General features: G+C 35.2%; 1 protein-coding gene across 10 annotated transcripts in view; it reads left to right on the top strand.

Moving 5' to 3' along the window:
• Positions 1–8,717, top strand: part of RC3H1 (ring finger and CCCH-type domains 1) — a 72,309-nt gene extending 63,592 nt beyond the window's left edge. For 2 of the 10 annotated variants that reach the window (XM_070267717.1, XM_023640578.2), the window contains exons 14-20: positions 522–674; positions 3,118–3,331; positions 3,759–3,849; positions 3,975–4,107; positions 6,035–6,178; positions 7,122–7,237; positions 8,239–8,717. In XM_070267717.1, coding sequence (XP_070123818.1) covers positions 522–674; positions 3,118–3,331; positions 3,759–3,849; positions 3,975–4,107; positions 6,035–6,178; positions 7,122–7,237; positions 8,239–8,389 — 1,002 coding nt within the window. In that variant the 3' untranslated portion in view covers positions 8,390–8,717. Of the gene's footprint in view, positions 1–521; positions 675–3,117; positions 3,332–3,758; positions 3,850–3,974; positions 4,108–4,493; positions 6,179–7,121; positions 7,238–8,238 lie in introns of all 10 variants that reach the window. The other 8 variants (XM_023640577.2, XM_023640576.2, XM_070267718.1 and 5 more) reach the window with 6 other exon arrangements.
• Positions 8,718–13,400: the final 4,683 nt, after the last annotated feature.

The following is a 13,400-nucleotide window of genomic DNA, read 5'->3' as shown; positions in this document are numbered from 1 at the left end:
TTCACTTCATTGACTCAGCCTAAGGACCAGAATATATTCAAGATATGAATTATTGCTGTTAAAGAGTTTTCAGTAAAAAAGTTATTGCATCATCATGCACTATATAGAACATTTTAAATTACGTTGTAAATAGTTTTTAATGTTCTTGTTTATTTGGAATGTTATTGAAAGAAACATTGAGGAGAGTCTAGTAAAACTAGGGCCTGGTACTTATTTGTTTAAGTGTTGATTTCATCTGTTGAAAAAGAGGATGAGCAAACCTCCTCAAAAATCCTAGCTTAATTCCTTGAAAGACATTGAGATACTTCTTTTTGACCCTCCGCTAACAAAGTGTAAAGGCTAAACATCATTCTTCACATTACAGATTTTTCAGTCTACAAAAATCTCATATTGGGACACAAATCAAATAACCATCACTGTGTTGCTTCAGCATAACGTTCTAAGAAATTCTTGCTTTCTCTATGTTGCTATTCTTAGACCCATTTCCTATTTTGTTTCTTTTTTTCTCCCCCCATGTGTAGTTTTTGGAGGAAGACTTGAAGGTAGCTGGGAAATACAAAGGAAATGATTATAGCCAGTACTCTCCCTGGTCATGTGACACCATCGGCTCCTACATTGGAACCAAAGATGCAAAACCCAAAGATGTTGTGGCAGCAGGGAGTGTGGAAATGATGGTATGTGTAATAACTAAGCCATAATTAATACAGATCAAGATAAGCCAAATAAATTATCCCCCATTATAGTGTAGACACAAATAATTGACCTTTGCTTAAGATTTCAGGCCATATTCTATACTGTGTGATTGAATTATATTTAAACAGTATGGTTTTTTGTTTGTTTCTTTCAGGTATAAGTAAAAATCTTTTAATACTTATCTAGACGAAGATGAGTATTTATTATATTTCTTTGTAGCCAGCAATTAACCCAACAGCTGTTTAGAACCAAAATTAAATTATTTTGCATAATTAATCAAAATCTTAGATTGCTTGTCCAAATAAGTTATAACTCTTTTACAGCTCTTGAGGTTTAAACAACAAAGTTGAATCTAGTGAACAGTAGTAGTATTTGAGTCAGAATTGCAGCTACTTAGCTTCAAGTTAGCTGTGGTGTACTAAAGCTTATTAAGCTTACACTGTTTTGTTTTTTAACAAAAAATAATGTAACACTGGTATATCTAATACCCAAACTTAAAATATCTCACTATTTTATCTTTATTGCTTTTTTATTTTTTAAAGAAATAAAACTTTATAGAAGTAGTTAAATCTTCCTAAATATACCTCCCTAATCTCATTTTTCTCCCTCCCTCCTTCCCTGGAGGTAACCTCTATCTTGAATGGAGAGTTTATCATAATTTCATGGATAATTTTATACTATTCCTAGACAATTTTGTTTTGCATGTTTATAGACCTTGTATATATTATATACTTGAATTTACATTTTCATTCAGCGTTGTTTTTGAGATGTATCCAAATTTATACCCATAATTTCATTCATTTTAACTGTTTTCATCAGATACTATTTTGTGATAGCTGATGTCATATAACAAAAATATATGTAAATTATTATTCATTTTCCTAGTGATGGACATTTAGGCTATTTTTAATGTTTTGCTATTATATACAGTGCTACAGTGAACAATCTAGTGTTTCTCTCCTTGTGTACATGCATGAAACTCGTGCTTAGAAAGTAATAGCTGGGTTGAAGGATATGCCTTGACTGTTATTCTCAAACCATTTGTCCTTATTAACTCTAACAAGGTTCCCTAAGTTATTATATAGGTTTTCATAGACAAATACTTGTCCACGTGGTTAAGAGAAGACCAATTCTTGGTATTAGAAAAGGAATAGTTGGATGCTAATACCACTATAAATGAGTAAAATATTATCTGTAGCATAAATACCATTAAATGCCAGCCCAAAAAAAAGAGGAAGAAAAGGATATAGAGGAGGAAAAAGCGAAAATGAAGCTTTTGTTTTTCTTTTTTTTTTTTTTTAATTTTTGTTCCTTTTTCTCCCCAAAGCCCCCTGGTACATAGTTGTATATTTTTAATTGTGGGTCCTTCCAGTTGTGGCATGTGGGATACCACCTCAGCATGGCCTGACGAGCGGTGCCATGTCCACGCCCAGGATCCGAACTGGCGAAACCCTGGGCCACCGAAGCAGAGCGTGTGAACTTAACCACTCAACCTTGGGGCCAGCCCCGAACCTTTTGTTTTTCTGTGGTGGGATTAGGGAAACGTTGTTAGGCCATAGGAAACAGCCTTCTAAGAACAGGAATGAGATGAGGAGTTGGAGATAGAGAGGAGCCCTTGCTTTGTACCTGGCTTTCACAAAGGGTTATTATATTAAAGTAACATAAATATTAGCAAAATAAAACTCATTTCCTTAAATCAGTAACGGATAAAAGTGTCTGCTAACCTAACCTAATTATATACTAGGTGTAATTGAAAATCTCCCATACAGGTATAAGAAGTCTAGCCCAGTGTTTCTCAAATATTAATGTGCATATAAATTGCCTAGGGGTCTGTTAAAATGCAGGTTCTGTTTCAGTAAGACTAGGATGGGACCTAAGATTCTACATCTCTAATGAATTCCCAGATGCTGCTGCCGCTGCTGGTCCCTGGACTACTTTGAGTAGCAAGGGTCCAGCGATTAGATTTCCATTTCCATTTTTCTCGGTACTTATTTCTTTCTGACTGGAAGCCCTTTGAAAAACCTGTGGTGACACTTATATTTTTAAACATTGTTTTTCTAACTGTTGAGTTTTGAAATTAGTTGAGTGGGTCATGACGAACCTTTATTTAAAGAAATGAATTGTAATAACAATATAAATACTAGAGTACATTACATATAGTAAGGGTAAAGATGTGTTATGAAATTTTATATTTGAATGTGTATATGTACTGGATCATGATGTAAAGTATATTTCTTATTGTGGGGGAGTGGTCAAAGTTTTAAAAAGTGTTTTATAATGACAACCAAAGTTGTCGTAAGTTTTATTAAGTTTTAGTCTTACCAGTGAGAACATTGCACGCTTTTTTAACCTTATTACAGAGCTAGAAGAAATTATGTTAGAGATCTAAGCGTGGGGTGGATTTCTCATTTTACTTTTTATCAGAACGTGGAGAGTAAAGGAGTGAGAGACCAGCGATTAGATCTCCAGAGAAGAACAGCAGAAACCAGTGATGATGACCTCATCCCATTTGGAGATCGACCAACAGTATCTCGGTTTGGTGCCATTTCTCGAACTTCCAAAACAATATATCAGGGTGCTGGTCCAATGCAGGCTATGGCACCTCAGGGAGCTCCCACAAAACCTATTAACATTTCAGGTAAGAATCTCTGAAGTAAGCCGATCTAGAGGGTTCGCATTCATGATGTCCAGCACCACCTCTATTCCACATTTACTATCCGTGCTTTCCACAGTCTTCCAAAGCAGTAATCTTCAAACTGTTCCATGCACTTATCTCTGGGAATTCTAGGGGTACAGACTAAAATGTGTGTATGTGAAGATTGCCTGTTTTTTTTAATAGCTTCATTGCTTTTATTTAAATAATACATTCTCATTTTTAAAGAACGATTCAAACGAAAAATGACAAAGACTGTCGTTTTAGTGGTGAAAAAATGAACATCAATACCCTATTACCGTTTGGTAGACATCTTTGCAGATAGGCATATACACAGTATGCCTGTGTCTTTTAGATATGGCTACCTTAAAACAAGAAGCACATCATACTACAGTAAATTATTCTCTTCCAGATTATAGTCCATATGGAACCCATGGTGGCTGGGGAGGTTCTCCATATTCACCTCATCAAAACATACCTTCTCAGGGACACTTCAGTGAAAGGTAGGAGCCATTGTTTTTACTTTTACAAACCTTTAAAATTAATCAACTTTTCCTGTTTTTCTGGTCAATAATATTTTTAGAAAATAAAATTTAAAGTTTGTTCCATACTTTGTTTCCCACCAAAGGGAGAGAGTATCCATCTCGGAAGTGGCCAGTCATGGAAAACCCCTTCCATCTGCTGAGAGGGAGCAACTTCGGCTAGAATTGCAGCAGCTAAACCAACAAATTAGCCAACAGACCCAGCTACGTGGACTAGAGGTACCAACCTGTAGATTTTTTTTTTCATTCCAATTTTTGAGGCGTTCTCAGAGATTCTAAAAGGAGAAACTTTGAGGTACTATGAACACAAAATCTAATGGTCTTTCTTAAGAGTTAGTACACATATTCATTCTTCAGAAAATTTAAGGACTTAGAGTTCAACTCTGGGACAGTAGGAAACTTAGGATTTCTATTACCTGAGAATAGAAAACAGGTTATCTGAAATTTCCCAACAGGAGCTTATATTCCCTCATGACACATTTAAGTTTAAGGTATACAGTTTTTATCAACAAATTCTTTTAGCTTATGATTTGTTTTTAATTTTTCTTATTTCCTTTAATCCTTAGCATTTATTTATAAATCTTTTTTTTTTTTTTTTTTTTGAGGAAGATTAGCCCTGAGCTAACATCTGCCACCAGCCCTCCTCTTTGCTGAGGAAGACTGGCCCGGAGCTAACATCTATGCCCATCTTCCTCTACTTTATATATAGGACGGCTGCCACAGCGTGGTTTGACCAGCAGTGTGTAGGTCCATGCCCAGGATCCAAACTGGTGAACCCCAGTCCATGGAAGTGGAACATGTGAACTTAACCACTGTGCCACCAGGCTAGCCTCTGTAAATCTTTAAAAAGTAGAAACTTAGACTTTTGGCTTAAAAAAACAGCCTATGTGTAATAATAGCACCTTTCATTAATATGGTTCTTTAAATTTAAATTGCTATCACATATCTTATTTGACCCTTAAAACGTCCCTGACAGGTAGGTTAGGCAGGTAGTATTTTCCCCCTTTTTTGGTTGAAGAAAACAGAGGTTGAAACATGAACCCAAGTCTTCATACTCCAAATTCAGTGTTCTTTCCACTCTGCTGCCTGACATTTAAGGGAAACAAAATATCAGAAAACAAAGAATTTAAAATCTCTTTTAAGTGCCACCCCAGGAAGACTAGGTTTTGTTTATACTATTATCCTTTACGTGGGAACATATTCTTTGAATATAGAAAACTAAAGACATTCCAATGATAAATACATTGCTCCATTCTGGAGAAAAAGATACTATTATAACAGTCTTTATCATTCTACCAAGATCTTTAATATAAGTAAGGCATCACCGTGGAAATAAATTTCTAACTAATTCTGTCTTAGACTTTCTTACTAGGAAGACAGTAGGTGATTGTTTTTTGGAACACATGTCTGGTTTGTGCTCTTATGTAAGCAGTAAGGTTTAGAATTTTTAAAAACCTATATAATAACTCATAATAAAACCTATATAATAACTCATATCTCCTTTTGCCCTTTATTTATGTTGGTCCAAAACTTCTTGCTGATTCCTATTGTAAGAAAAAGAATGCTAGGTTTAATTATGTCCGTCTTTAATTCATTAGCTTTTTAAAGATTCAGACCTTTAACTCCATATAGCATGATTCCTTAAACAGCTGATTCATGGCTTTTTGTCTTAGTTGATATTTCTAGACCCATTTTCTGTCCCAAAAGAATATCAGCATCATTTAGAGGCTTGCCACTTGCTGAATTCACTAGGGTTAAATAAATGTCGTTGCCATTACTGAGGTTTCATTGAAATAAATCACAGAATTTACTTCAGAGAAAATTCAATAAAAAAAAGGAGAGACGCACATTTATAGTTGACCTCTTTCAAGTAAGAAAATTAAAAGAGCAACTTATACATAAGATTAAATTGCTATTCACTAAGTTTAAAACCCCTGTTTTTTTCTTTTTTTATTCAAATAGTATTCAAAGAAAGAGACAGTGTCTTATAGTTGCATCATTTTTATGGCAACTGCCTGAGTGATAAGCTGCTGAAGGCTGTAGTCTGGAATCGGCCTGGTCATTCTCTACATGGTGTGATGTGTGTTGAGTTGTGTGTGTGCTTGGCTTTATGCACTAGGCTGTTAGTAACAGGCTGGTGTTGCAGAGGGAGGCGAACACCCTGGCAGGCCAATCACAGCCCCCACCACCACCTCCAAAATGGCCTGGAATGATCTCAAGTGAGCAGTTGAGCTTGGAACTGCACCAGGTGGAAAGGGAAATCGGGAAGAGAACCCGGGAACTGAGTATGGTGAGTTTATGGTGGGAAAAGAGGGAATGTGAAAGGAAATGTCCTAGAACTCATGGCTCTAGAGTTCTAAAATCATCTAGAGCTATCAAATCATTACCCCCAGGCGTTCCACTGGGTGATTAATACTTAGAGTCAGTCTCATGAAGATGGGCTGCCTCTCTATTTTATCATTCCTCTCCTCATTCCCTTTTGGTTTAAGTGTGTTCTTTGTCTTAGGATTCTGCGTTATGAAAAAATTTTAGGGAAAACAAGGTAGTTAATTGAAAATTATTAAATATTTGTTAAACATACTCATTAGGGAAGCAGAGGGGATGGTGTTTATGATTTTACAATACCATCATGTCATACGAAAGATGTATTATTACCAAATAGCATTCTAGTTTTCATAGCCGTTAAGTTATTGATGTCTTCTTTTTTGTTATGAGTGAGATGTAATCTACACATTCCTTCCTGTGGAATTGTATCCGCAGATGTGCTTAGGGCTTGCTTTATAGTGCATAAACATTCATTTCAGTAAATTTTGAGTCTTAGGGGATTGAACCGCTCCCCCCAGGTTGCATGGTAATTGACTTTTTTGTGCATAGTTTTTACATTCTTTCTAAGCAAATAAATGAGGAACTTAGTTTTTCTGCTTTAAATAGATATATTACAGATATTTATTACCTTTTGACTTGCTTTTTCTAAGTCATCAGTTTTTCTGTGGAATTTTTTCATATAAACTCGAGGCATTCTCCCCCTCGTTGTCCAGCTTGGATAGTGAGCAAGTGGCTTGTACTCTCTTCTGTTTTTGTGTATGTTTCTCTTTTAGTCTGCCTGTGTCTCTGATTATTTCACAAAACTAAATATGATTTCTGGGTCATCAGTTTGTGTTATCTGTATTTGGTCTCTCTTCCGTTGGCACCATTAAACAGAAGATTTGAATTTATTTTGTTCTCTTTCAAAGGAGAACCAGTGTTCTCTGGACATGAAAAGCAAATTGAATACAAGTAAGCAAGCAGAAAATGGACAACCGGAACCACAAAATAAGGTTCCAGCTGAGGACCTTACATTGACATTCAGGTAAAGAAAGGAACATTTTCATAGTTTTATATCATCCAGTCATGACAGAAGTACCTTCATAAATATGATTTTTATTTTTTAAAATATCATTCTTCTGTATACATTAGGAAAAGAATATTTTTGCATAAATATAGGAGTTATAAAACTTGTTTTAGAACAGATCCAAGGTTGAATTATCTGTCAATACCTAACAAGTGAAATTTTCTGATTTTGTTTCCTTCCCCTTGTTTTTTAATTTGTTTAAAACCCGTGTTAACATTTTGATGTATACCCATCCTGTGTTTTTTAAAATGTGTAGGCATTTAGCCTCTTTCTACCCACGCCGGCATCCCCCAGTTTTTAATTTGGTCTGTCCATATCATGCAGTTTTCTTCTACAGGCGTGGAAGGACACATATCAGCTGTCATAAACAACCCTGCAGTAAACAGTATTGTCGTTAACTCTTTGTGCATCTTTAATTACTTCATTAGGGTATTTTGAGGCTTTTGATGCATAGTCCTAAATTGCCCTCCTAATGATATATAACAACAATTTCTAATGCCCTCTTACTCTCAAGCTTAGGTTTTGGCTCTTTAAATCCATGCATTTACCTGGATTCAAAATAATTTTTTTGTACTAGTAAACCTGCTAAGGCAAGGATCAACACTTTTTGTTAAAGGCCAGATAGTAAATATTTAAAATTATGGGTCTTAACAGCCTCTGTTGAAACTCTCAATTCTGCCATTGTAGTGTGAGAGCAGCCATACATGGTACATAAACAGATGGACAGGCTGTGTTCCAGTAAAACTTTATTTACGAAAATAGGCACTGGGCTAGCTTTAGTTTGCCGGCCCCTGTACTAAAGCATGGATATAGAGCTATAAGTTAAAGTTTAAAAGCCATTCATATGTTTTTCCATACTGCTAAAAGAAAGGGCTTGCTAATTTTATTCTACTAAATAATCATTTTTATCTCTCTCCTTTTTTTTAAAATTTCAACTCTTCTTTTTTTTATGTTGACAGTGATGTACCGAATGGATCAGCGTTGACACAAGACAATATCAGCCTCCTATCAAACAAGACCAGCTCTCTGAACCTATCAGAGGACCCTGAGGGAGGAGGGGACAGCGAGGGCTCCCAGAGATCAGGGGTTACACCCAGTTCTGCTCCCTGAAATATGAGGAGTCCTGCTTTTATCTTCTGCTCCTAATCAGTTTGTGGGGCATAGTGGGAGGAGAACAGATGACTTCTAAACTTTTTCTCTGAGAGTGGTCAGAGAAATCCAGGAAGAGCACCGGAGGCAATGTGCACAAACACCACTACTAAAAACAAACCCTGCACATAGTTCACATTAATGCATTTTTTAATTTAAAAAAAAGAAAAAGAAAAAGAAAATTAGCAGTATCTGCAAGCAATTCAGATTAAATTTGTTTTTGTTCTGTGAATGAACTTTATTTTAATAACTTTGGACGCCTTGGATCCAGGGCTTTAAAAAAAAAGAAGATATTATATATATACTCTGTTTGATTAATTGTATGATCTTAATGAAGTAGGTTTTTCTTGTATTTTGGTATTATTACATACCCAGTGTATAATTCCTTACCCCCAATCCTTTCCAACTCTCATGACCCCATAAGTTAAAATAGACAAAAAGCACTTTCTGAAAATTCTGTGGTGCTTGAGAAACAAAGAGACAGTAATAGACTAGTTATTAGAAAATGTGCAGCAAACCAACTTTTCTGAGAGATGTTATTTAGAAGCCATAATTTCTTTCCCATTCCGGGTGACTAGCTTCATGTGTAGGTATGTTTTTCATATGGCAGTAACACTTTTTTGTTGTTCAGCAGAGTTTTATCTCTTGTTTTTGTTTTATTTCACCTTTTCAGGGAGATAATTACCAATTTATTTTGAAGTCCTCATTTCCATATTATGGATCCTTTTCATTCACTTAATGTAATCAGAAGCCCAAGTCACTGTTTTAGATTGTTTGATTAGATTCAAATGGAGACTATTTTAAGAATGAACTGTAATTTATTGGCGCTGAAAATACATGGTTGATGTGTTACCTGTATTAAGCTCATGGTTGGAAATTTGGAGCTGTGCTTTTTCCAAGTTGAACTTTTGTTGAAATCATAGAATATTCAAAAATTAGGACCATCAACCATATTTTAAGACTGAAACACTTGATTTGAACTTAAAATGAGCAGAGACACATTATTTTGATGGATGTTTTTGTTTTTACTCTCAAAACCCAAAAATATAAAATAAAATTCCTAAACCCAAAAATATAAAATAAAATTCCTTGTATATACTGGAGCCCCTGGCTTTCAAAGAGATCTGGCAAATACGAACTGCCTAGATCTTAAGGATAGGTTACAAATTGATCAGTTGTTGCTGTTCAGAATCATTAGCACAAGTAGGTAGTAAGTACCTAGTCAATTTTCATAGATTTGGCTTTACAATGTTAAAAGGATTCTTCATGAAAATGTCGAATACGGAAGAATTTTTCTTGTTTAGTTCTGCTGCACATATTCTGATGCCGCGTGTCTATACTGAACTAAGACCCTATAAAACATGTTTAGTGGGAATTATTTGATATAGTTACCCTCCCCATCCCTCTGTTTGCCTGATTTTTTAAAATTTCCCTCTCTGGATTATACTACTAAAACAGAAAGCACTGGTTATGTAATAAGTTACTGCATTGCTTTGGTTGGGTAAAAGCAAGAGTTTATATTTTTCTTGTTTCTTATTGTCTTAGCCCTTAACTCCTGCTGAGGTCATAAGAACCTCAGTCTAAGCTCTGTGTCCATCATACTGTTAACAGAAACAAATGGGGGGGGAGGGTAATACAGTCCTGTCATTGCCTACCAGTAGGAGAGTCCAAACAGAACACTCTTTTGAGTAGCAATTATTTAATTTGCCCAGTCAAGGCACCGTGTTTATATACTATTTCACATTGAATTTGATTATGCCCTACAGACCTGGCTGGTCAAGGATTTGATATACACATATTGGCTTGGGATTCGAGCTTTCTTTTTTATTTAAATAAAAATTTATATATATATTATATATATACATATATACATAGCTATATCTGTATATATATTGGGTATGTTTTAAGGATTTTTTCGCATGAGCGCAGCTGTTGCGATAAAATGACTGATTGGGAGGTAGAAGCACTGAATGAAGGTGAGACTTTTTTTTAGTTGATATCCATATTTTCCTTTTTTAATACACTGCTTTTTTGCTTTTTTGTTTGTTTGGTTTTTTTTGCTTAAAACCCTCTTACATGTGCTCTTGAAGTGCTTATTGTTTTTTGGGAGAAGGAGAGGAACCTTTGTATGTCTGACAGTCCCAAGATTTGCCATTTCTCTGTATAACCATAAAAGGCAACATTTTTGGCCTCCACCCTTCTGTAGGCAGATTTGGGCAGGTCTTATTTCTTCTTTGGACATGTTGGATAATTCCTAAATTTTAGAAGCACTTGGTTCAATTTGGAACTCAAAATGATTCTGCTACTAAAAGGGAATTTATGGGTATTAATTTTGTTGAAGTTTAGAATAAAAGTAAAATTCCATTTTGGATATCTATTGAAACTCCTAATAACTCAACTTCTGTTATTCTTCTTATTTTCTTCAAATACACTCATTTTTGCTCTCACCGTTTTGATTAACTTATGCAGTATTCCTATTCTGAAGAAAACTAGAAAAGCTACTGTTTTGAATTGACTTAGAATAGTCTCTTTCACTTTTTAAAGTGTTTTCATTTGGGAGTGGGGGAAATCTGTTAAGTTGTAGCCTTAATTCTAACTTTCTCTCTCTAAGACCTCACACTCTGGAGGAAATCTGGTTGGGGAGAAAGGCAGAAGTATAGTATACTGTCCCACTGTGCCTGTAGCTTATCTATTTTAAATTGGTTATTCTGCCTTACCTCATGGCAATTCTCACAGCTTTCCTAGGGCTCACAAGCAGTTTTAGGAATTCAAGAAAAGCGCCAAAGTTTGGGTATTTTTTTTTCTTTTCCTTTTCTCTGTGATATGCTTTGTAATATAAACCTGTAAGGATAAATGGCCTATTTGGGCAAAACTGCTTGACTTTTTAACTGCTTTTTTGTCAAAGTCTGTGAAAGGCATTGACTTTTCTGGCTTTTTAAATTTAAACTTAGAGACATTTAAGAGGTGAAACCAGTCAGATAGGAAATATAGTTTTTATGCTTTCTACTTATTAAAATATTAATTTCTTCTGAAGACGACTTTATTTACTTTTCACTGAATTCAGAAGCAAGACTTCGACATCTCAGATGAAAATGAACAATTCTGAGATGGTTAAGGCATTGTGTTCACTCTTGTTTAGATAACAAAACCAGGATTTAATTGTTACTAGGAATATAAAAGTACTTTGACTTACTCTTTTTTCACGGAGTCTCTGGCAGAGGGGATAAGAACTGAGAGTAAGATATCTTGATTGAATTTCTTGACTTACATGTAGTTCTTTTGCCCTACTTATAGATACTGTCACAAGGTAAGTCCAATAGCTGCCCTGTCTTGGGTAATTTACAGGGGCTGAAGTGACTAAAGATCCATTCCTTTTTACTTTCCTAATCAAAAGAAAAGTTATTTATAGCATAGGTTTGTGGTAGATTGTTCAAATAATAAAACACTATTTTTAATACCATCTACAAATATTCAACTACTCAGAATGTGTAAAAATTTATTTGGTATAGCATGAATGTGGCTGATGCCCTTCTCTCATCTTATTTCCCTTCCCTTCTCCTAGTCTTTCCCATGTATTTATTCTTTTGCCTAAAAGACATAAAATTGGTATGATTCTCCTTTGCCACCTTGAATATGTAACTCCATCAGATTTTCCATAGGTCTTCAGGGTTGGAGCCCAAAGGTTTTTTTCTGGCCCTTTTCTATCTTGCAAATTCCCTTTGACTTACCCACTGCCCTCCCCAATCTGCAACAGTGACAGTTTGCTGCCTCAAAACAGAGCATTCAAATGAATTCGCTTAGCCAATAACTTCTGTGAAGTTGCCTTTTCTAATGGTGTTATTACTCAGTGATGCACAAATGTGGTATTTGCCCTACTGGTAGGCAAACAAAGGTCTGGTTAAGAATGATAACCTGCTGTTTTCTTTAAAGGAGAGCCAAAGACTTGTGCTTTACTCTGTTTTGGTTTGGGGGGAAATAGTAGCCATTTTGATTGTGAAACCTTTTAGTATTTGTTAATTGATTGTACTATGTAAGTAGATTTATCTAAGGTTAACTGTTAAAGTTAGCTGGCTTTATAAAATGTAAAAGTAATGAAAATTCATCAGTTTCTCTAAACCAGTGAATGTCATCTTCTACGAAACTGTGTGTAAACAGTCTCTCCTCCCTTTTTTTGAGATTATCTTGTCACGATAGCATCTTGTGTGGTTTTGTTTTTTCACTTTTGCCTAAAGGACAATCTGCTATCACCATGGTCGAGTTGTGGGACTGGGTAAAAGAATTCATGAGCATGCGTGGTGAGAAATAATTAACTGTAGTCAGTACACATTAGATTATATTTAGATTCAGAGAAAAAAGAGTTTTTTTTCACAAAAGAGTATTCACTTGTTATTACATAGAAATGGTGATGGATTGAGGTTTTACCACCTTTTTTCCACTTTCTTTTTGCTCATTTTAAAAAATTGAGTAAAGGTTTCATATATAAAATCTGTCTGTAGAAAGCACCTGTGGTGATTTATATTTCCTTAACAAGAAAGGCCCAGTTACTTTTTAGGAGAAATTAATATCCTGCCTGGAAATTAACTGCATTGTTTAGTTAGATTTTTACTCTAAAAGAATGTAGTTGTATTTATTTTTTACTTGGTGATAGGTGGTTATAGTATTGCAAGCTGGTCTCTTCCCTGAAAAATCGGCCTGTGCTTTTAGATAAAAATTAGACAGAGCTACTGAACTAAAGCAGATTTCACCTCAACATTAGGGATTGAACAAGCAAGCAGTCTACTTGACGTCGTCGTTTTCCCTGAGTGCCCGTTTTGCTGGTCCACATTCAGACCTTCCTACCTTGGACAGCTATGATTTTTATATTTATTTGTTGCTTCAGCTCAGCTTTATTAAATTTTCCTGCTGAAAGGACTTATTGGGAGTTGTAGGTGGATTGCAGTTAATATTTTATAACAATTCTTTATTCAACTTT

The sequence above is a fragment of the Equus caballus genome, chromosome 5, assembly GCF_041296265.1.
Source record: "Equus caballus isolate H_3958 breed thoroughbred chromosome 5, TB-T2T, whole genome shotgun sequence".
Taxonomy (NCBI): Eukaryota; Metazoa; Chordata; class Mammalia; order Perissodactyla; family Equidae; genus Equus; species Equus caballus.
The sequence above is the reverse complement of the archived record's forward strand: the minus strand, read 5'-3'. Positions and strand labels throughout refer to the sequence as shown.